The 23,359-nt window shown below is 45.4% G+C and overlaps 1 protein-coding gene across 2 annotated transcripts; it reads right to left on the minus strand.

Moving 5' to 3' along the window:
- Positions 1 to 24: 24 nt before the first annotated feature.
- LOC139554027 (protein Jade-1-like) lies at positions 25 to 22,369 on the minus strand. 2 transcript variants are annotated; one of them, XM_071366920.1, is made up of 6 exons: positions 22,170 to 22,369; positions 21,849 to 21,965; positions 20,503 to 21,045; positions 16,617 to 16,734; positions 1,167 to 1,994; positions 25 to 1,124 (listed from the first exon to the last, which is right to left on the minus strand). In XM_071366920.1, exons 1-6 carry the CDS (start codon positions 22,230 to 22,232, stop codon positions 877 to 879), a joined length of 1,917 nt encoding a protein of 638 aa, XP_071223021.1. In that variant the 5' UTR covers positions 22,233 to 22,369; the 3' UTR covers positions 25 to 876. The 2 variants fall into 2 exon arrangements, with proteins under 2 accessions (XP_071223021.1, XP_071223020.1); XM_071366919.1 differs by having other exon boundaries at positions 25 to 1,994; positions 22,170 to 22,368.
- Between the last annotated feature and the right edge of the window lie 990 nt (positions 22,370 to 23,359).

Genomic DNA, 23,359 nt, shown 5'->3' on the forward strand with positions numbered 1-23,359 from the left:
GGAAACCAGCCCAGAGGGAACACATTGAGGTGATTTAAGAGTGAATTTATTTAAGACATGACAGAACTGGTCATTTGCATAACGATGATGCAGCAGTCAATGGTACAAAATGTGTTTCTGTAAAAATAATTTATTCTGAGCCATCCTGTCTTAGTGCAAACACTGATGATAAAGATAGGCACATGAGTCACAGACAAGGAAGTGGTTTCAGGCTCATTCTCCATAAAGCCTCTGATCAGTTTTGCCTTATAGACAGATCCTAGACCTGCCCTGGGGTTCTAGTCGAACCGTATCGCTGAAATTTAAAGGCAATGTTCCTGTGTTAGTGGAGACGGCAAACGCAGCATTTGTCCCCTCAATCGGAAAAGACGATCCCACCATATAACACTTCAGCGATCACTTAAACACTAGTCACCATCAGACACTGTCTAGTTCAATACCCAGCCACCTCCACAGCATCAGCCCCTGTTGGTTTTCTAGAAATATTAGACCTCTTGATTCACTGCTGGGAAGTATAGAAAGGGTGGTTTCAGGTTAAACTCCCATTCATTTTCTACTAATCATTAATGCTTGACCATTCTTCAATTGCAAGTGCTATAATGTGATTTTGAAACTACAAATTAAATACATGGCTTATGCTTCAACAAAACCAGTTGTCAGGTGTGATTGTGTTGAGGCTATGAGCATGTCTACAGTTGTCATAATACATTCACTGAAAAATAATCTTAACAGAATTGAAAATATATACAACCTTACAAATGATAATAAATAATCAGTTCTGTAAATGTGATTATAAAAAGCAACCTCGGCTAGCTTCATTTTCTATAAACATGGTGCTGTTTGTTTCAAGTGTTGCATCTCAGCAGGATGATGTCATCAGGAGGCTAGAACCCCTTGGTGGATGATGTCAGAGCCATAGGCCCCGCCCCTCAGCTGGTGGGCGTGGCATGCCTTCATGTCCAAACCACTGGGCGGAGTTTCAGAGTTAGCAGAGGAGTACCCATCGCTCTCTGTACGGAGTCGTCTCCTGGGGTACGACGGCTCACTGTGCAGTGGTCTGCGCTGTGGGGAACGAGGTCTGCGCTGTGGGGGGTTGGGAGGTCTGTGCTGTGGGGGGTTAGGAAGTCTGTGCTGTGGGGGGTTAGGAGGTCGTGGGGGGTTAGGAGGTCTGCGCTGTGGGGGGTTAGGGTTTGATGGCTCCTCCTTTGGCCTCTCACTCCTCTTTGGGATTCTGAACTTACCCCAGTTCTTAAGATGGCTGCCACCAGGCCCACTGGCCAGCCAGCTGTTGTGTTTGGTTGTCATGGATACAGTGGTGTCTCTGGGGTCTGATTGGGTGTCTGTTCCACTGAGCCTCACCTTCCTCTCCTTCACTTCAGTCACATGATCACTAACCCTAACCCTCGTTAACCTGACCCTAGCCTCAGTCACATTATGAACCTTGATCCTAGTTAACCTAACCCTAGCTTCACTCATTCTATTGGCTGGTTTAGCATCAGTTATATCACTGAGCCTACTGGCCTTTGAACCTAGTCTGGTTTTGGCTTTGATTGGAGAGCTTTCCTTGAGTCCTCTCCTCCCCTCTGTTCCATGGTCCTCCTCTCCTGTCTTCTCGTCCATTCCCTGGTCCGTCTCTCCTCTCCTCCTCTTTCTCCTCTCCGTTATCTGGTCCTCCTCCGATCCCTGGTCCTCTCCTCTCCTCCTCCTGCTGCTGCTCTTCTGTTGCTGCTCAGATTCTGGGGCCTCCTTCCTCAGGCTCCTCCTACCCTCTATTCTAGGTCTGCCGCTCTCTCTACTTTCTGTCTTCAGTTTGCTGGAGTTGTTGCCTGTCTGTCCTCTGACGTGTCTACCCCCCTCAGTCAGACTGTGTAGTAGATGTAGGCCTCCTCTCCGGTGCCTCCCTCGGTCTCTCCTCTGGGTCTTCAGGCCGCTGTACCCCAACACCGCCACTGGAGCCGAAACCACACTGAGACGCACGCTGTGGTTCAGACACCCTGATGAAGACAACACCAAACAACACAGGTTCAACACAGTTTCAACTGGACATTACACTGCTCTGCCTAAAGAGGGAAATCTTCCACATTTAAACATCAGGAACATTAATATCCAACAAGGACACAGTAAACATGTCATCCCCATTAATGATGCAACGCCCCCCCCCTTGGGCCAATCAGTGTACTTTTAAAATGCTGCATCTCCATAGCAAGATGCATCATTCATCCAAAATCGGGCCAAAGGTGTCTAAGATATTGCGTGGGTTAGCTAGACTTATATCCCTGAGCATGTGTGCCAAATCTCATCACTGAGTCAAACAGATCAAGAGACAAACATGTGCCTGTTATAGCGCCACCGTGTGGTCGATATGAATGTTCTTGCATATGTTGAGTCTTGAAAGTTTGCAACATGTGTATCAAATTGTGTTACAATTAGGGCTGTCAAAGTTAACGCTGTTTTCTATGCCATATTTGATTTTTTACACATTTAATCACATGTCCATTCACCGCACAGGCCCTCTAAGCGCACGTGTTTCCCCATGGACCCCATTTCCCATGGACCCCATTTCCCATGGACACTGCACTCAGTGACGTAGTTATGTAGTGTTGTTGGTCTTTATTGTGGTGTGCGCAATCACACTATGCTAACCCTAACCCAATCACACTATGCTAACCTTAATAACCCAATCACACTATGCTAACCTTAATAACCCAATCACACTATGCTAACCTTAATAACCCAATCACACTATGCTAACCCTAACCCAATCACACTATGCTAACCCTAACCCAATCACACTATGCTAACCCTAACCCAATCACACTATGCTAACCTTAATAACCCAATCACACTATGCTAACCTTAATAACCCAATCACACTATGCTAACCCTAACCCAATCACACTATGCTAACCTTAATAACCCAATCACACTATGCTAACCTTAATAACCCAATCACACTATGCTAACCTTAATAACCCAATCACACTATGCTAACCCTAACCCAATCACACTATGCTAACCCTAACCCAATCACACTATGCTAACCCTAACCCAATCACACTATGCTAACCTTAATAACCCAATCACACTATGCTAACCTTAATAACCCAATCACACTATGCTAACCCTAACCCAATCACACTATGCTAACCCTAACCCAATCACACTATGCTAACCTTAATAACCCAATCACACTATGCTAACCTTAATAACCCAATCACACTATGCTAACCTTAATAACCCAATCACACTATGCTAACCTTAATAACCCAATCACACTATGCTAACCTTAATAACCCAATCACACTATGCTAACCTTAATAACCCAATCACACTATGCTAACCTTATTAGGGTTAGCATAGTGTGATTGGGTTAGCATAGTGTGATTGGGTTAGGGTTAGCATAGTGTGATTGGGTTAGGGTTAGCATAGTGTGATTGGGTTAGGGTTAGCATAGTGTGATTGGGTTAGCATAGTGTGATTGGGTTAGCATAGTGTGATTGGGTTAGGGTTAGCATAGTGTGATTGGGTTAGGGTTAGCATAGTGTGATTGGGTTACGGTTAGCATAGTGTGATTGGGTTATTAAGGTTAGCATAGTGTGATTGGGTTGTTAAGGTTAGCATAGTGTGATTGGGTTAGCATAGTGTGATTGGGTTAGCATAGTGTGATTGGGTTATTAAGGTTAGCATAGTGTGATTGGGTTGTTAAGGTTAGCATAGTGTGATTGGGTTATTAAGGTTAGCATAGTGTGATAGGGTTAGCATAGTGTGATTGGGTTAGGGTTAGCATAGTGTGATTGGGTTAGGGTTAGCATAGTGTGATTGGGTTATTAAGGTTAGCATAGTGTGATTGGGTTAGCATAGTGTGATTGGGTTAGGGTTAGCATAGTGTGATTGGGTTATTAAGGTTAGCATAGTGTGATTGGGTTAGGGTTAGCATAGTGTGATTGGGTTAGGGTTAGCATAGTGTGATTGGGTTAGGGTTAGCATAGTGTGATTGGGTTAGGGTTAGCATAGTGTGATTGGGTTATTAAGGTTAGCATAGTGTGATTGGGTTAGCATAGTGTGATTGGGTTAGGGTTAGCATAGTGTGATTGGGTTAGGGTTAGCATAGTGTGATTGGGTTAGGGTTAGCATAGTGTGATTGGGTTAGGGTTAGCATAGTGTGATTGGGTTAGGGTTAGCATAGTGTGATTGGGTTATTAAGGTTAGCATAGTGTGATTGGGTTAGGGTTAGCATAGTGTGATTGGGTTATAATCACACTATGCTAACCCTAACCCAATCACACTATGCTAACCGTAACCCAATCACACTACTGAAGTACAGTAGCTAGCTAGCTATGCTAACGTCGCCATTGTAACTATTTTGGTTAGCTGAATTATGTGTTATTAATTATGCTATGGCTGAATGCCTCTTGATATAACCAGTGATTTAGAATCAGAACATCCATCCCATTTAGAATCAGGACATCCATCCCATTTAGAATCAGAACATCCATCCCATTTAGAATCAGAACATCCATCCCATTTAGAATCAGAACATCCATCCCATTTAGAATCAGAACATCCATCCCATTTAGAATCAGAACATCCATCCCATTTAGAATCAGAACATCCATCCCATTTAGATACGGTTTTTGTTGCCAGGTCAAAAGATTGTAATATCCTGTGTTTCACCAAGTCATGGCTGACATGAAAAATATCAAATCTAGCTGTTTTTCTATACATCGGCAGGATAGAACGACAGGGTCGGGTAAGCTCAGAGGGTGTCTCTTAACAACAGCTAGTGTGCGACCTCTAATACTAAGGAAGTCTCAAGGTTCTGCTCTCCTCATTTAGAAAACCTCATGATAAGCTGTAGACATTTTTCACATTATAGTCATTTAGCAGACTCTTATCTGGTGTGACTAACATTTAGTGCATTCATCTTAAGATAGCTAGGTGGGACAACAACATATCACTGTCATAGTAGCTATCAGTGAAGTCTGAGCTAGTAAAAAAAAATATATATTTTTTTCTTTACATGTGAGTTAGTTCCCGAAAGGAATTATTTTTTTCCTTGATGACACAAGCGGGGAGCCCAGCCAACAGCGAGTTGCAGTAGTCCAGAGGGAGATGACAAGTGCCTGGATTAGGACCTGCGCCGCTTCCTGTGTGAGGTAAGGTCGTACTCTATGGATGTTGTAGAGCATGAACCTGCAGGAGCGAGTCACTGCTTTGACGTTTGCAGAGAACAACAGAGTGTTGTCCAGGGTCACACCAAGGTTCTATGCCTTCTGGGAGAGGGACATTGTAGCTGTCAACCGGGATGGAGAGGTTTTTGAGCAGGCAGGCCTTCACCGGGAGGAAGGGGAGCGCTGTCTTGCCGAGGTTGAGTTTGAGGGGGTGGGCCGACATCCAAGCTGAGATATCTGCCAGGCACGCAGAGATGCGTCTCGCCACCTGGGTGTCAGAAGGGGGAAGGAGGAAAGTAGTTGAGTGTCATCCGCATAGCAATGATAGGAGAGACCATGACGTAGCCAAGTGACTTGGTGCATAGAGCAACAGGGCCTAGAACCGAGCCCTGGGGGACACCAGTAGTGAGAGTACGTGGTGCAGACACAGATCCTCTCCACGTCACCTGGTAGGAGCCACCTGCCAGGCAGGATGCAATCCAAGAGTGTGCAGAGTCTGAAATCCCCAGCCATGAGAGGGTGGAGAGGAGTATCTGATGGTTCAGTGTTGAAGGCTGAGGATAGATCTAGGAGGATGAGATCAGAAAAGAGAGAGTCAGCGGAGAGCACAGAGAAGAACACTCTCGGTTGAGTGACCTGTCTTGAAGCCTGATTGGTAAAGGTCAAGAAGATGATTCTGAAAGCGATAGCGAGAGAGGTGGTCAAAAACAGCACGGTCAAGTGTTTTGGAAAGAAAAGAAAGAAGGGATACAGGTCTGTAGGTTTTGACATCAGATGAGTCGAGTGTTGGTTTCTTGAGGGGAGCAACTCAGGCCATTTTGAAGTCAGGGAATGCAGCCAGTGGTCAGCGATGAGTTGATTGGGGAAGTGTGAAGGTCTCCAGAGATGGTCTGGAGAAGGGAGGAAGGGATGGGGTTGAACGGGCAGGTTGTTGGGTGGCCAGACCTTGCTAGTTGCAGGATGGGAGAAAGAGGTCAAGGCATAGGGTAGTTCTGTGTGAGTGAGACCAGTGGACTCAGTAGGCTGAGTGAACGAGGAGCGGATGTCGTCAACCTTCTTTTCAAAGTGATTGACAAAGTCGCCCGCAGAGAGAGAGGAAGGGGTGGAGGATTAAGGAGGTAATAAAAAAAAATACCTGAACCAGCCCTTGCACTTGACTTTCTATGCCAGTGATATGGGGTTGTCACTATAGTGTCACCACTATACTATACTACCCTCTTTTTTAATATGAACTGTAAGTAGCTCTGGATAAGAGCATACTAAAATGTAAACATGGAAAAAAGTTTCCTAGGGTTAGAGGCAGAAGCTTTAAATTTAGAGTGATATAAATTGGCTTTAGCAGTGGATCCAGAGGAAGAGAAGACAGAGAGGAGGGAGTGAAAGGATGATAGGTCCTCCAGAAGTTTAGTTTTCCTCCATTTTCGCTCAGCTGCCCGCAGCCCTGTTCTGTAAGCTCGCTACGAGGGTCGAGCCGGCCGGGAGGAAAAGGGTCGGCGCGAGTCATAGGATGCAGAAAGGGAGGATAGTAGGGTTGAAGAGGCAGAATCGGGAGACAAAAGGAAGAAGGATAGGATAGAAGACAAGAGAGTAGTGGGAGAGAGAGAGCGAAGAATGTGAAAGCGCATGACCATCTGGGTAGGGGTTGAGTGGTTAGGGTTGGAGGAAAGGGAGACAGAAAAGGAAAAGTAGTGATCAGAGACCTGGAAGGAAGCTGCAGTGAGTTTAGTAGGTGAAAAGGCTCTAGTAAAGATGAGGTCAAGCATTTTGCCTGCCTTGTGAGTGAGAGGGGAAAGGGTGAGTTTAAAAGAGTTGGAAAGAAATTGAATCGAAGGCAGACGTCGGGAGGTTGAAGTCGCCAAGTACGAAGAGCGGTGAGCCATCATCAGGAAATTAGTTTATCAAGGTGTCCAGCTCATTGAGGAACTCTAAAGGCACCTGGGTGATAGATGACAACAATGTTAAGCTTGAGTGGAAAGGTGACAGTGACGGTATGGAATTCAAATGAGATAGGTAGGTGAGAGGGATTAATGTCAAGTGTACTGTAACTGGTCGTTTCAGTCGCACTTAACTTCTTATGGCTGCAGAGGCAGTATTGAGTAGCTTGGATGAAAGGTGCACAGAGGTGCCCATAGTAAACTGCCTGCTCCTCAGTCCCAGTTGCTAATATATGCATATTATTATTTGTATTGGATAGAAAACACTCTGAAGTTTCTAAAACTGTTTGAATTATGTCTGTGAGTATAACAGAACTCATATGGCAGGCAAAAACCTGAGAAGTTCCACTTCCTGTTTGAATTTTTTCTGAGGTGGCAGATTTTCAACCAAGCTCTCGTTGAAATTACAGCGAGATATTGATGTGTTTTCACTTCCTACGGCTTCCACTAGATGTCAACAGTCAATAGAACTTTGTCTGATGACTCTAATGTGAAGGGGGGCCGAAGGAGACAGGAATGAGTAATCACTGCCACGAGCTGACCATGCTTTCACCCTGCGCCTTCAGATGAGGAGGACCTCCGTTCCACCGCTCATCTGAAGTCAATCTAATTCTCCGGTTGGAACGTTATTCAAGATGTTCAACATTCTAAAGATTGATTCAGTACATCGTTTGACATGTTTCTACTGACTGTTACGGAACTTTTGGACATTTCGTCACGTTATAGTGGACGCGCTTTGTGACTTTGGAATTGTTTACCAAAGGCGCTAACCAAAGTAGCTAATTGGACATAAATAACGGACATTATCGAACAAATCAAGCATTTATTGTGGACCTGGGATTCCTAGGACTGCATTCTGATGAAGTTCAAAGGTAAGGAAACATTTATCATGTATTTTCTGGTTTCTGTTGACCCCAACATGGCGGCTAATTTGGCTATTGTTCTGAGCTCAGTCTCAGATTATTGCATGATTTGCTTTTTCCGTAAAGTTTTTTTGAAATCTGACAGCGGTTGCATTAAGGAGAGGTATATCTATAATTCCATGTGTATAACTTGTATTATCATCTACATTTATGATGAGTATTTCTGTTGAAACGATGTGGCTATGCAAAGTCACTTGATGTTTTTGGAACTAGTGAATGTAACGCGCCAATGCAAACTCAGATTTTTTGTTATAAATATGAACTTTATCAAACAAAACATGCATGTATTGTGTAACATGAAGTCCTATGAGTGTCATCTGATGAAGATCAAAGGTTAGTGATTCATTTTATCTCCATTTCTGCTTTTTGTGAAAGCTATCTTTCGCTGGAAAAATGTCTGTGCTTATGGTGGTTTGGTGGTGACCTAACATAATAGTTTGTAGTGCTTTTGCTGAAAAGCATATTTGAAATCGGACACTTTGGTGGGATTAACAACAAGATTATCTTTAAAATGGTATAAGACACATGTATGTTTGAGGAATTTTAATTATGAGATTTCTGTTGTTTGAATTTGGCGCCCTGCACTTTCACTGGCTGTTGTCATATTGATCCCGGTAGCGGGATACAGCCATAAGAAGTTTTAAAGTAGATGGCCCCAAATACAGTACTACAAGTGCATTCAGAAAGTATTCAGACCCCTTGACTTTTTCCACATTATGTAACATTACAGCCTTATTCTAAAATTAATTAAATTGTTTTCCCCCCTCAATCTACGCAAAATACCCCATAACGACAAAGCAAAAACAGGTTTAGATTTTTTTTGCAAATGCATAAAATAAAAAATAAGTATTCAGACCCTTTACTCAGTACTTTGTTTAAGCACCTTTAGCAGCGATTACAGCCTCGATTCTTCTTCGGCGTGACACTACAAGCTTGGCACACCTGTATTTGGGGAGTTTCTCCCATTCTTCTCTGCAGATCCTCTCAAGATCTGTCGGGTTGGATGGGGAATGTCGCTGCACAGCTATTTTCAGGTCTCTCCAGAGATGTTCGATCAGGTTCAAGTCCGGGCTCTGGCTGGGCCGCTCAAGGACATTCAGAGACGTGTCCCGAAGCCACTCCTGCGTTGTCTTGGCTGTGTGCCTAGGGTTGTTGTCCTGTTGGAAGGTGAACCTTCGCCCCAGTCTGAGGTCCTGAGCGCTCTGGAGCAGGTTTTCATCAAGGATCTCTGTACTTTGTTCAGTTCATCTTTACTTCAATCCCGACTAGTCTCCCAGTCTCTGCCGCTGAAAAACATCCCCACAGCATGCTGCTGCCACCACCATGCTTCACCATAGGGATGGTGCCAGGTGTCCTCCAGAAGTGACAATTGGCATGCAGGCCAAAGTGTTCAATCTTGGTTTCATCAGACCAGAGAATCTTGTTTCTCTTTAGGTGACTTTTGGCAAACTCCAAGCGGCTTCCGTCTGGCCACACTACTATAAAGGCCTGATTGGTGGAGTGCTGCAGAGATGATTGTCCTTCTGGAAGATTCTCTCAGAGTGACTATTAGGTTCCTGATCAAGGCCCTTTTCCTTTGATTGTTGGTATTGGTGGTTCCAAACTTCTTCCATTTACGAATGATAGAGGCCACTGTGTTCTTGGGGACCTTCAATGCTGCAGATATGTTTTGGTACCCTTCCGCAGATCTGTGCCTCGAGGTGACCAAGAACCCGATGGTCACTCTGACAGAGCTCCAGAATTCCTCTGTGGAGATCGGAGAACCTTCCAGAAGGACAACCATCTCTGCAGCACTCCACCAAGCAGGCCTTTATGGTACAGCGGCCAGACGGAAGCCACTCCTCAGTAAAAGACACATGACAGCCCGCTTGGAGTTTGCCAAAAGGTACCTAAAGGACTCTGACCATCAGAAACAAGATTCTCTGGTCTGATGAAACCAAGATTGAACTTTTCGGCCTGAATCGCAAGCATCACGTCTGGAGGAAACCTGGTACCATCCCTATGGTGAAGAATGGTGGTGGCAGCAACATGCTGTTGGGATGTTTTTCAGCGGCAGGAACTGGGAGACTAGTCAGGATCGAGGAAAGGATGAACATAGCAAAGTACAGAGAGCTCCTTGGTGAAAACCTGCTCCAGAGCGCTCAGGACCTCAGACAGGGGCGAAGGTTCAAGTTCCAACAGAACAACGACCCTAAGCACACAGCCAAGACAACGCAGGAGTGGCTTCGGGACACGTCTCTTAATGTCCTTGAGCGGCCCAGCCAGAGCCTGGACTTGAATCCGATCGAAAACCCTCCAGACTGCCTTAATTTTGCCAGACCCCAGGAAGAGTAGCTGATGCCTTGGCAGCTGCTAATGGGGATCCATAATAAATATAAATACAAATCTCTGGAGAGACCTGAAAATAGCTGTGCAGCAATGCTCCCCATCCAATCTAACAGAGCTTGAGAGGATCTGCAGAGAGGAATGGGAGAAACTCCACAAATACAGGTGTGCCAAACTTGTAGCATCCTACCCAAGAAGACTTGAGGCTGTAATCACTGCCAAAGGTGCTTAAACAAAGTACTGAGTAAAGGGTCTGAATACTTATGTATATATATATATATATAACTGGGATATTTCAGTAATTAAACAAAAAAATACATTTGCAGAAATTTCTAAAAAACAGTTTTTGCTCCGTCATTATGGGGTATTGTGTGTAGATTGATGAGGGGGAAAAAACGATCTAATCCATTTTAGAATAAGGCTGTAATGTAACAAAATGTGGAACAAGTCAGGGGTCTGAATACTTTCCCGAATGCACTGTATAAGAAAGATTAGGAAAGGTATTCTTTTTTCGACATGACATGGATTTAACCCCATTTTTTTTTTTTTACAATAAACAGTCTAAATCCTGTCTAAGCTATATGGATTTGGATAATTTTGCTATTTGATTTAGAATTTTAAAGACCCTTTGAAGCACCAATATTTCTTTTCTTTTTTTAGAATATTTATTTTGGGCCTTTTTACTGCTGTTAGCCCATACAAACGCATTGAATAACAGATTCACATGGAACATAGTCCCCCCAAAAAAATCTAAAGGAAGTTTGTTCTGAACTGTTCGTCCTATATCTGAGAGATAAGAAATATCAGGAAATTGCATTTAACCCCTTATTTTTGGCACTAAACAGTCTCCAGATATACAGTACCAGTCAAAAGTTGACACCTACTCATTCAAGGGTTTTCTTTATATTTTACAATTTTCTACATTGTAGAATAATACTGAAGACATCAAAACTATGAAATAACACATATGGAAACAATGTTTAACAAATAAAAATATATTTTAGATTCTTCAAAGTAGCCACCCTTTGCCTTGACAGCTTTGCACACTCTTGGCATTCTCTCAACCAGCTTCACCTGGAATGCTTTTCCAACAGTTTTGAAAGAGTTCCCGCATATGCTGAGCACTTGGGCTTCTTTTCCTTCACTCTGCGGTCCAACTCATCCCAAACAATCTCAATTGGGTTGAGGTCGGATGATTGTGGAGGATAGGTCATCTGATGCAGCACTCCATCACTCTCCTTCTTGGTCAAATAGCCCTTACACAGCCTGGAGGTGTGTTGGGCCATTGTTCTGTTGAAAAACAAATGATAGTCCCACTATGGGCAAACAAGATGGGATGGTGTATTGCTGCAGAATGCTGTGGTAGCCATGCTGGTTAAGTGTCATCAGCAAAGCACCCCAAACACCATCACACCTCCTCCTCCATGCTTCACGGTGGGAACCACACATGCAGAGATTATCTGTTCACGTACTCTGCGTTTCACAGACACGGCGGTTGGAACTAAAAATCTCAAATTTGGACTCATCAGACCAAAGGACAGATTTCCACCGGTCTAATGTCCATTGCTCGTGTTTCTTGGCCCAAGCAAGTCTCTTCTTCTTACTGGTGTCCTTTAGTAGTGGTTTCTTTGCAGCAATTCGACCATGAAGGCCTGATGCACACAGTCTCCTCTGAACAGTTGAGATGTGTCTGTTACTTGAACTCTGTGAAGCATTTATTTGGGCTGCAATCTGAGGTTCAATTAACTCTAATGAACTTTCCTGTGGTGGTCCTCATGTGAGCCAGTTTAATTCAGACGAGGCCTGAGGGCATCCGAGAGCAAAGCAACTGACATTTACATGTTCATGAAAGTCTCAATTTTCCACAGCTACAGACAGAAGTTGGCAGATTGGCTGTACCAACTTCAGACTAGTCACAAGATGCTTGTGGGGGTCGGAGAACACCATCGATTTCGTGAGAGTCTCATCTTTCCATAGAGGGGTCATAATAGTTTTGTAGGCCAACCCGTTCTGACGCTACAGACGACACTGTCTGTGTGGGTGGCCCATTTCAGATTGTCAAATGCGTCGGGATGCCTTCCACAAGCTTCCCATAATAAGTTGGGTGAATTTTGGCCCATTCCTCCTGACAGAGCTGGTGTAACTGAGTCAGGTTTGTAGGCCTCCTTGCTCATACATGATTTTTCAGTTCTGCCCACATATTTTCTATAGGATTGAGGTCAGGGCTTTGTGATGGCCACTCCAATACCTTGACTTTGTTGTCCTTAAGCCATTTTGCCACAACTTTGGAAGTATGCTTGGGGTCATTGTCCATTTGGAAGACCCATTTGCGACCAAGCTTTAACTTCCTGACTGATGTCTTGAGATGTTGCTTCAATATATCCACATCATTTTCCTACCTCATGATGCTATCTATTTTGTGAAGTGCACCAGTCCCTCTTGCAGCAAAGCATCCCCACAACATGATGCTGCCACCCCCGTGCTTCACGGTTGGGATGGTGTTCTTCGGCTTGCAAACCTCCCCCTTTTTCCTCCAAACATAACAATGGTCATTATGGCCAAACAGTTCCATTTTTGTTTCATCAGACCAGAGGACATTTCTCCAAAAAGTACGATCTTTGTCCCCATGTGCAGTTGCAAACCTTAGTCTGGCTTTTATATGGCGGTTTTGGAGCAGTGGCTTCTTCCTTGCTGAGCGGCCTTTCAGGTTATGCCGATATAGGACTGGTTTTACTGTGGATATAGATACTTTTGTACCTGTTCCCTCCAATATCTTCACATGGTCCTTTGCTGTTGTTCTGAGATTGATATGCACTTTGGGCACCAAAGTACATTCATCTCTAGGAGACAGAACGGGTCTCCTTCCTGAGCGGTATGACGGCTGCGTGGTCCCATGGTGTTTACATACTTGCGTACTATTGCTTGTTCAGATGAACGTGGTACCTTCAGGCGTTTGGAAATTGCTCACAAGGATATATCAGACTTGTGGAGGTCTACAAGTTTTTCCTAACCACAACGTACCAGCCTAATCCTATCCATGACTACCAGCCTAATCCTATCCATGACTACCAGCCTAACCCGAACCACAACGTACCAGCCTAATCCTATCCATGACTACCAGCCTAACCACAACGTACCAGCCTAATCCTATCCATGACTACCAGCCTAACCATGACGTACCAGCCTAATCCTATCCATGACTACCAGCCTAACCATGACGTACCAGCCTAATCCTATCCATGACTACCAGCCTAACCATGACTACCAGCCTAATCCTATCCATGACTACCAGCCTAACCATGACGTACCAGCCTAATCCTATCCATGACTACCAGCCTAACCATGACTACCAGCCTAATCCTATCCATGACTACCAGCCTAACCATGACTACCAGCCTAATCCTATCCATGACTACCAGCCTAACCATGACGTACCAGCCTAATCCTATCCATGACTACCAGCCTAACCATGACGTACCAGCCTAATCCTAACCATGACTACCAGCCTAATCCTATCCATGACTACCAGCCAAACCATGACTACCAGCCTAATCCTATCCCTGACTACCAGCCTAATCCTATCCATGACTACCAGCCTAACCATGACGTACCAGCCTAATCCTAACCATGACGTACCAGCCTAATCCTAACCATGACGTACCAGCCTAATCCTATCCATGACTACCAGCCTAATCCTATCCATGACTACCAGCCTAACCATGACGTACCAGCCTAATCCTATCCATGACTACCAGCCTAACCATGACGTACCAGCCTAATCCTATCCCTGACTACCAGCCTAATCCTATCCATGACTACCAGCCTAACCATGACGTACCAGCCTAATCCTAACCATGACTACCAGCCTAATCCTATCCATGACTACCAGCCAAACCATGACTACCAGCCTAATCCTATCCCTGACTACCAGCCTAATCCTATCCATGACTACCAGCCTAACCATGACGTACCAGCCTAATCCTAACCATGACGTACCAGCCTAATCCTAACCATGACGTACCAGCCTAATCCTATCCATGACTACCAGCCTAATCCTATCCATGACTACCAGCCTAACCATGACGTAACAGCCTAATCCTATCCATGACTACCAGCCTAACCATGACGTACCAGCCTAATCCTATCCCTGACTACCAGCCTAATCCTATCCATGACTACCAGCCTAACCATGACGTACCAGCCTAATCCTAACCATGACGTACCAGCCTAATCCTAACCATGACGTACCAGCCTAATCCTAACCATGACGTACCAGCCTAATCCTATCCCTGACTACCAGCCTAATTCCTATCCATGACTACCAGCCTAACCATGACGTACCAGCCTAATCCTAACCATGACGTACCAGCCTAATCCTAACCATGACGTACCAGCCTAATCCTATCCATGACTACCAGCCTAATCCTATCCATGACTACCAGCCTAACCATGACGTACCAGCCTAATTCCTATCCATGACTACCAGCCTAACCCTAACCATGACGTACCAGCCTAATCCTATCCATGACTACCAGCCTAACCACAACGTACCAGCCTAATCCTATCCATGACTACCATCCTAACCATGACTACCAGCCTAATCCTATCCATGACTACCAGCCTAACCATGACTACCAGCCTAATCCTATCCATGACTACCAGCCTAACCATGACTACCAGCCTAATCCTATCCATGACTACCAGCCTAACCATGACTACCAGCCTAATCCTATCCATGACTACCAGCCTAACCATGACTACCAGCCTAATCCTAACCATGACTACCAGCCTAATCCTATCCATGACTACCAGCCTAACCATGACTACCAGCCTAATCCTATCCATGACTACCAGCCTAACCATGACGTACCAGCCTAATCCTATCCATGACTACCAGCCTAACCATGACGTACCAGCCTAATCCTAACCATGACGTACCAGCCTAATCCTAACCATGACGTACCAGCCTAATCCTAACCATGAATACCAGCCTAATCCTATCCATGACTACCAGCCTAACCATGACGTACCAGCCTAATCCTATCCATGACTACCAGCCTAACCATGACTACCAGCCTAATCCTATCCATGACTACCAGCCTAACCATGACGTACCAGCCTAATCCTATCCATGACTACCAGCCTAACCATGACGTACCAGCCTAATCCTAACCATGACGTACCAGCCTAATCCTAACCATGACGTACCAGCCTAATCCTAACCATGACTACCAGCCTAACCATGACGTACCAGCCTAATCCTATCCATGACTACCAGCCTAACCACAACGTACCAGCCTAATCCTATCCATGACTACCATCCTAACCATGACTACCAGCCTAATCCTATCCATGACTACCAGCCTAACCATGACTACCAGCCTAATCCTATCCATGACTACCAGCCTAACCATGACGTACCAGCCTAATCCTATCCATGACTACCAGCCTAACCATGACTACCAGCCTAATCCTATCCATGACTACCAGCCTAACCATGACTACCAGCCTAATCCTATCCATGACTACCAGCCTAACCATGACTACCAGCCTAATCCTATCCATGACTACCAGCCTAACCATGACGTACCAGCCTAATCCTATCCATGACTACCAGCCTAACCACAACGTACCAGCCTAATCCTAACCATGACTACCAGCCTAACCATGACTACCAGCCTAACCATGACGTACCAGCCTAATCCTATCCATGACTACCAGCCTAATCCTATCCATGACTACCAGCCTAACCATGACGTACCAGCCTAATCCTATCCATGACTACCAGCCTTAACCATGACGTACCAGCCTAATCCTATCCATGACTACCAGCCTAATCCTATCCATGACTACCAGCCTAACCATGACGTACCAGCCTAATCCTAACCATGACGTACCAGCCTAATCCTATCCATGACTACCAGCCTAATCCTATCCATGACTACCAGCCTAATCCTATCCATGACTACCAGCCTAACCATGACGTACCAGCCTAATCCTATCCATGACTACCAGCCTAATCCTATCCATGACTACCAGCCTAACCATGACGTACCAGCCTAATCCTAACCATGACGTACCAGCCTAATCCTATCCATGACTACCAGCCTAATCCTATCCATGACTACCAGCCTAATCCTATCCATGACTACCAGCCTAACCCTAACCATGACGTACCAGCCTAATCCTATCCATGACTACCAGCCTAACCACAACGTACCAGCCTAATCCTAACCATGACTACCAGCCTAACCATGACGTACCGTTGATGATCTCATGGTCCAGCAACTCGGCCTGATGAGTGAAGATCTGTTCCTGGATCCTCCACAGAGTCCTCTTTATCTTCTCCCTCCGTGTGACCATGTAGGTCAGGTTACGCGCCTGCAACACAACCAGGTGACACACAATTTACAGACTCAAACCTCCCAAACACCACAATATAAACCTATCTCATCTTGTCATACACAACACAAACATGTGTAGGGTGACAATCTGGTCCTCTGTCTCTCGCTAAGTGTCTCCAGCTGCTGTCTGTCTAGTAGAGTAGTACTGTCAGTCTGTCTGTCTGTCTGTCTAGTAGAGTAGTACTGTCAGTCTGTCTGTCTGTCTAGTAGAGTAGTACTGTCAGTCTGTCTGTCTGTCTAGTAGAGTAGTACTGTCAGTCAGTCTGTCTAGTAGAGTAGTACTGTCAGTCTGCCTAGTAGAGTAGTACTGTCAGTCAGTCTGTCTAGTAGAGTAGTACTGTCAGTCAGTCTGTCTGTCTGTCTAGTAGAGTAGTACTGTCAGTCTGTCTAGTAGAGTAGTACTGTCAGTCAGTCTGTCTGTCTGTCTAGTAGAGTAGTACTGTCAGTCTGTCTAGTAGAGTAGTACTGTCAGTCAGTCTGTCTAGTAGAGTAGTACTGTCAGTCTGCCTAGTAGAGTAGTACTGTCAGTCTGCCTAGTAGAGTAGTACTGTCAGTCAGTCTGTCTAGTAGAGTAGTACTGTCAGTCAGTCTGTCTGTCTGTCTAGTAGAGTAGTACTGTCAGTCTGTCTGTCTAGTAGAGTAGTACTGTCAGTCTGTTTGTCTGTCTGTCTAGTAGAGTAGTACTGTCAGTCTGCCTAGTAGAGTAGTACTGTCAGCCAGTCTGTCTGTCTGTCTAGTAGAGTAGTACTGTCTGTCTGTCTAGTAGAGTAGTACTGTCAGTCTGCCTAGTAGAGTAGTACTGTCAGTCAGTCTGTCTGTCTAGTAGAGTAGTACTGTCAGTCAGTCTGTCTGTCTAGTAGAGTAGTACTGTCAGTCAGTCTGTCTGTCTAGTAGAGTAGTACTGTCAGTCTGCCTAGTAGAGTAGTACTGTCAGTCAGTCAGTCTGTCTAGTAGAGTAGTACTGTCAGTCAGTATATCTGTCTGTCTAGTAGAGTAGTACTGTCAGTCTGCCTAGTAGAGTAGTACTGTCAGTCAGTCTGTCTAGTAGAGTAGTACTGTCAGTCAGTCTGTCTAGTAGAGTAGTACTGTCAGTCAGTCTGTCTGTCTGTCTAGTAGAGTAGTACTGTCAGTCTGTCTGTCTGTCTGTCTGTCTGTCTAGTAGAGTAGTACTGTCAGTCTGTCTGTCTGTCTGTCTGTCTAGTAGAGTAGTACTGTCAGTCTGCCTAGTAGAGTAGTACTGTCAGTCTGTCTAGTAGAGTAGTACTGTCAGTCTGTCTAGTAGAGTAGTACTGTCAGTCAGTCTGTCTGTCTGTCTAGTAGAGTAGTACTGTCAGTCAGTCAGTCTGTCTAGTAGAGTAGTACTGTCAGTCTGTCTGTCTGTCTGTCTGTCTGTCTGTCTGTCTAGTAGAGTAGTACTGTCAGTCTGTCTAGTAGAGTAGTACTGTCAGTCTGTCTAGTAGAGTAGTACTGTCAGTCTGTCTAGTAGAGTAGTACTGTCAGTCAGTCTGTCTGTCTGTCTAGTAGAGTAGTACTGTCAGTCTGCCTAGTAGAGTAGTACTGTCAGTCAGTCTGTCTGTCTAGTAGAGTAGTACTGTCAGTCAGTCTGTCTAGTAGAGTAGTACTGTCAGTCTGTCTAGTAGAGTAGTACTGTCAGTCAGTCTGTCTGTCTGTCTAGTAGAGTAGTACTGTCAGTCAGTCAGTCTGTCTAGTAGAGTAGTACTGTCAGTCTGCCTAGTAGAGTAGTACTGTCAGTCTGTCTAGTAGAGTAGTACTGTCAGTCTGTCTAGTAGAGTAGTACTGTCAGTCAGTCTGTCTAGTAGAGTAGTACTGTCAGTCAGTCTGTCTAGTAGAGTAGTACTGTCAGTCAGTCTGTCTGTCTGTCTAGTAGAGTAGTACTGTCAGTCAGTCAGTCTGTCTAGTAGAGTAGTACTGTCAGTCAGTATATCTGTCTGTCTAGTAGAGTAGTACTGTCAGTCTGCCTAGTAGAGTAGTACTGTCAGTCAGTCTGTCTAGTAGAGTAGTACTGTCAGTCAGTCTGTCTAGTAGAGTAGTACTGTCAGTCAGTCTGTCTGTCTGTCTAGTAGAGTAGTACTGTCAGTCTGTCTGTCTGTCTGTCTGTCTGTCTAGTAGAGTAGTACTGTCAGTCTGTCTGTCTGTCTGTCTGTCTAGTAGAGTAGTACTGTCAGTCTGCCTAGTAGAGTAGTACTGTCAGTCTGTCTAGTAGAGTAGTACTGTCAGTCTGTCTAGTAGAGTAGTACTGTCAGTCAGTCTGTCTGTCTGTCTAGTAGAGTAGTACTGTCAGTCAGTCAGTCTGTCTAGTAGAGTAGTACTGTCAGTCTGTCTGTCTGTCTGTCTGTCTAGTAGAGTAGTACTGTCAGTCTGTCTAGTAGAGTAGTACTGTCAGTCTGTCTAGTAGAGTAGTACTGTCAGTCTGTCTAGTAGAGTAGTACTGTCAGTAGAGTAGTACTGTCAGTCTGCCTAGTAGAGTAGTACTGTCAGTCAGTCTGTCTGTCTAGTAGAGTAGTACTGTCAGTCAGTCTGTCTAGTAGAGTAGTACTGTCAGTCTGTCTAGTAGAGTAGTACTGTCAGTCAGTCTGTCTGTCTGTCTAGTAGAGTAGTACTGTCAGTCAGTCAGTCTGTCTAGTAGAGTAGTACTGTCAGTCTGCCTAGTAGAGTAGTACTGTCAGTCTGTCTAGTAGAGTAGTACTGTCAGTCTGTCTAGTAGAGTAGTACTGTCAGTCAGTCTGTCTAGTAGAGTAGTACTGTCAGTCAGTCTGTCTAGTAGAGTAGTACTGTCAGTCAGTCTGTCTAGTAGAGTAGTACTGTCAGTCAGTCTGTCTGTCTGTCTAGTAGAGTAGTACTGTCAGTCAGTCAGTCTGTCTAGTAGAGTAGTACTGTCAGTCAGTATATCTGTCTGTCTAGTAGAGTAGTACTGTCAGTCTGCCTAGTAGAGTAGTACTGTCAGTCAGTCTGTCTAGTAGAGTAGTACTGTCAGTCAGTCTGTCTAGTAGAGTAGTACTGTCAGTCAGTCTGTCTGTCTGTCTAGTAGAGTAGTACTGTCAGTCTGTCTGTCTGTCTGTCTGTCTGTCTGTCTAGTAGAGTAGTACTGTCAGTCTGTCTGTCTGTCTGTCTGTCTAGTAGAGTAGTACTGTCAGTCTGCCTAGTAGAGTAGTACTGTCAGTCTGTCTAGTAGAGTAGTACTGTCAGTCTGTCTAGTAGAGTAGTACTGTCAGTCAGTCTGTCTGTCTGTCTAGTAGAGTAGTACTGTCAGTCAGTCAGTCTGTCTAGTAGAGTAGTACTGTCAGTCTGTCTGTCTGTCTGTCTGTCTGTCTGTCTAGTAGAGTAGTACTGTCAGTCTGTCTAGTAGAGTAGTACTGTCAGTCTGTCTAGTAGAGTAGTACTGTCAGTCTGTCTAGTAGAGTAGTACTGTCAGTCAGTCTGTCTGTCTGTCTAGTAGAGTAGTACTGTCAGTCTGCCTAGTAGAGTAGTACTGTCAGTCAGTCTGTCTGTCTAGTAGAGTAGTACTGTCAGTCAGTCTGTTTAGTAGAGTAGTACTGTCAGTCAGTCTGTCTAGTAGAGTAGTACTGTCAGTCAGTCTGTCTAGTAGAGTAGTACTGTCAGTCAGTCTGTCTAGTAGAGTAGTACTGTCAGTCAGTCTGTCTAGTAGAGTAGTTCTGTCAGTCAGTCTGTCTAGTAGAGTAGTACTGTCAGTCAGTCTGCAACAGGAAGGGGAAGTAGAACCTACCCTCTCCAGATCCTGGCGGAGGTGAGTGAACAGCTGCAGGCGGTGGAGGAGGACATCATGCTCTCTCCTCGCCAGACTCTCCTCCTCCTCCTTCTGGGGGGTCAGCAACGGCTGGCTGTGATTGGCTCGGCGCTTCAGCTTCCAGTACTGATACAGGAAGTCTACTGTTTCCGGGGGCAACTGCAGGTGATTGGCTACCTCCTTAACGTCAACAAACTGGTAGAACTCCTCCTCCAGCTGCTGCAGTTTGATCTGACGCAGGTTCACCGCCTGCTGGTTCACCGCCTGCTGGTTCACCCTGCTCTCCTCCTTGGGGGCTGGAACTTCATCACCTCTGACTCTGTCACTCTTCCGCCACTTCTTGTCTCTGGCCCCCTCCTTTCCCTCCTCCCCCTCTCCGTCCTGTCCTCCCTTCAGACCGGAGTGTTTGGGGCAAAAGGATTTGAACTTGACCTCATCCTGCTCTGTCAGGATGGTGTTCATCTCCAGGCTCTGTAAGGCACAGCTCACATGGAACGCTGTCCGACAGCTCTTAGCTGAACACTGAGGGAATACAGAGAGAGTTACAGCTCTCAGCTGAACACTGAGGGAATGCAGAGAGAGTTACAACTCTTAGCTGAACACTGAGGGAATGCAGAGAGAGTTACAGCTCTCAGCTGAACACTGAGGGAATGCAGAGAGAGTTACAGCTCTTAGCTGAACACTGAGGGAATGCAGAGAGAGTTACAGCTCTCAGCTGAACACTGAGGGAATGCAGAGAGAGTTACAGCTCTCAGCTGAACACTGAGGGAATGCAGAGAGAGTTACAGCTCTTAGCTGAACACTGAGGGAATGCAGAGAGTTACAGCTCTTAGCTGAACACTGAGGGAATACAGAGAGAGTTACAACTCAGCTGAACACTGAGGGAATGCAGAGAGAGTTACAACTCTTAGCTGAACACTGAGGGAATGCAGAGAGAGTTACAGCTCTTAGCTGAACACTGAGGGAATACAGAGAGAGTTACAGCTCTCAGCTGAACACTGAGGGAATACAGAGAGAGTTACAGCTCAGCTGAACACTGAGGGAATACAGAGAGTTACAGCTCTCAGCTGAACACTGAGGGAATACAGAGAGTTACAGCTCTCAGCTGAACACTGAGGGAATACAGAGAGAGTTACAGCTCTCAGCTGAACACTGAGGGAATACAGAGAGAGTTACAACTTAGCTGAACACTGAGGGAATGCAGAGAGAGTTACAACTCTTAGCTGAACACTGAGGGAATACAGAGAGAGAGGATTGTTGAGGTAACTACCAGGTAGAAAGCCTTCTCAATGCAGTAGCTACATAGCTCCAGTGTCCGTGTGTACCTGTATACAGGCTCCAGTCTGGTCTTTACAAAGACAGCAGGTCAGAGCCCATCTGTTACTGGGGATGTGGGACATGTTGGTGATCGGCTCCATCTTCTCTGGGTTCCCAATGCTCACCTACACACACACAATCATTAGACAATACACTCCTTGCCAAAATGTGAAAGTCCCCTTTATGCAACCATCATTGAAACACTAGGATAGTATCACTTTATAATTTCAAGCCTCCTTGATGAGACCGCATACCAGGATAGGCTTGGACAAAGACATATGATTGGACAGACCATATAGACTTGGGGGTCAGAGGTTAGGGTTCATCACCTCGGGGATCCACAGGGCACAGCTGACGTGGACCCACTTTGTTCCGCTGCGGGTGGGTTTCATGGCCCCGCCCTTCTTGGGGCAGAGTTGGCATTTTGGCAAGATGCCGAGGTCACAGGTCCGACACAGCCAGCTTCCCTTTGGCACCTTCAGAATCCCATAACACGCCTGGAACACAGAACATAACCACTAGGTTAGAGCGATGGGCCAGTAACCGAAAGGTTGCTGGATCGAATCCCCGAGCTGACAAGGTAAACAGCTGTTGTTCTGCCCCTGAACAAGGCAGTTAACCCACTGTTCCTCGGGCTCCGAAGACGTGGATGTTGATTAAGGCAGCCCCCCTGCACCTCTCTGATTCAGAGGGGTTGGGTTAAATAAATAATACACATTTCAGTTGAAGGCATTCAGTTGTATAACTGGCTAGGATATCCCCCTTCCCCTTTCCTTAGAAGACGCCTGGAACTGTCACTTATACTCCCTCTCCGGCCTCTAGGTCATCAGGCTGCTGATTATCCCGCACACCTGTCACCATCGTCTCATGCACCAGCGCCTCATGACACTCACCTGGACTCCATCACCTCCTTGATTATCTTCCCTGTATCTGTCCCTCACCTGGACTCCATCACCTCCTTGATTATCTTCCCTGTATCTGTCCCTCCCCTTGGATCTTTCCTCAGGTGTTATTGACTCTGTTTCATGTCGGTGCGTTGTTTGTGCTTTGTGTTGCTTTAATTTATTAAAACACTCACTCCCTGAACTTGCTTCCCGACTCTCAGCGCACATCGTTACAGGAACACAGAACATGCCTGGAACAATACTGATATAACATGACTGGAACACAGAACATAATAACACACCTATAACATACATCATTTATCATGTTTATTTTTTGTACAGATGAACGTGGTACCTTCAGGCGTTTGGAAATTGCTCCCAAGTATGAACCAGACATGTGGAGGTCTACAATTCTTTTTCTGAGGTCTTGGCTGATCTTTTTGAATGCCCCATGATGTCAAGCAAAGAGGCACTGAGTTTGAAGGTAGGCCTTGACATACCTCCAATTGACTCAAATGATGTCAATTAGCCTATCGGAAGCTTCTAAAGCCATGACATAATTTTGGGGAATTTTCCAAGATGTTTAACCTGTTTGGGCTAGGGGGCAGCATTTTCACGCTTGGATGAAAAGCGTC

The sequence above is a fragment of the Salvelinus alpinus genome, chromosome 25 (genome assembly GCF_045679555.1).
Source record: "Salvelinus alpinus chromosome 25, SLU_Salpinus.1, whole genome shotgun sequence".
NCBI lineage: Eukaryota > Metazoa > Chordata > Actinopteri > Salmoniformes > Salmonidae > Salvelinus > Salvelinus alpinus.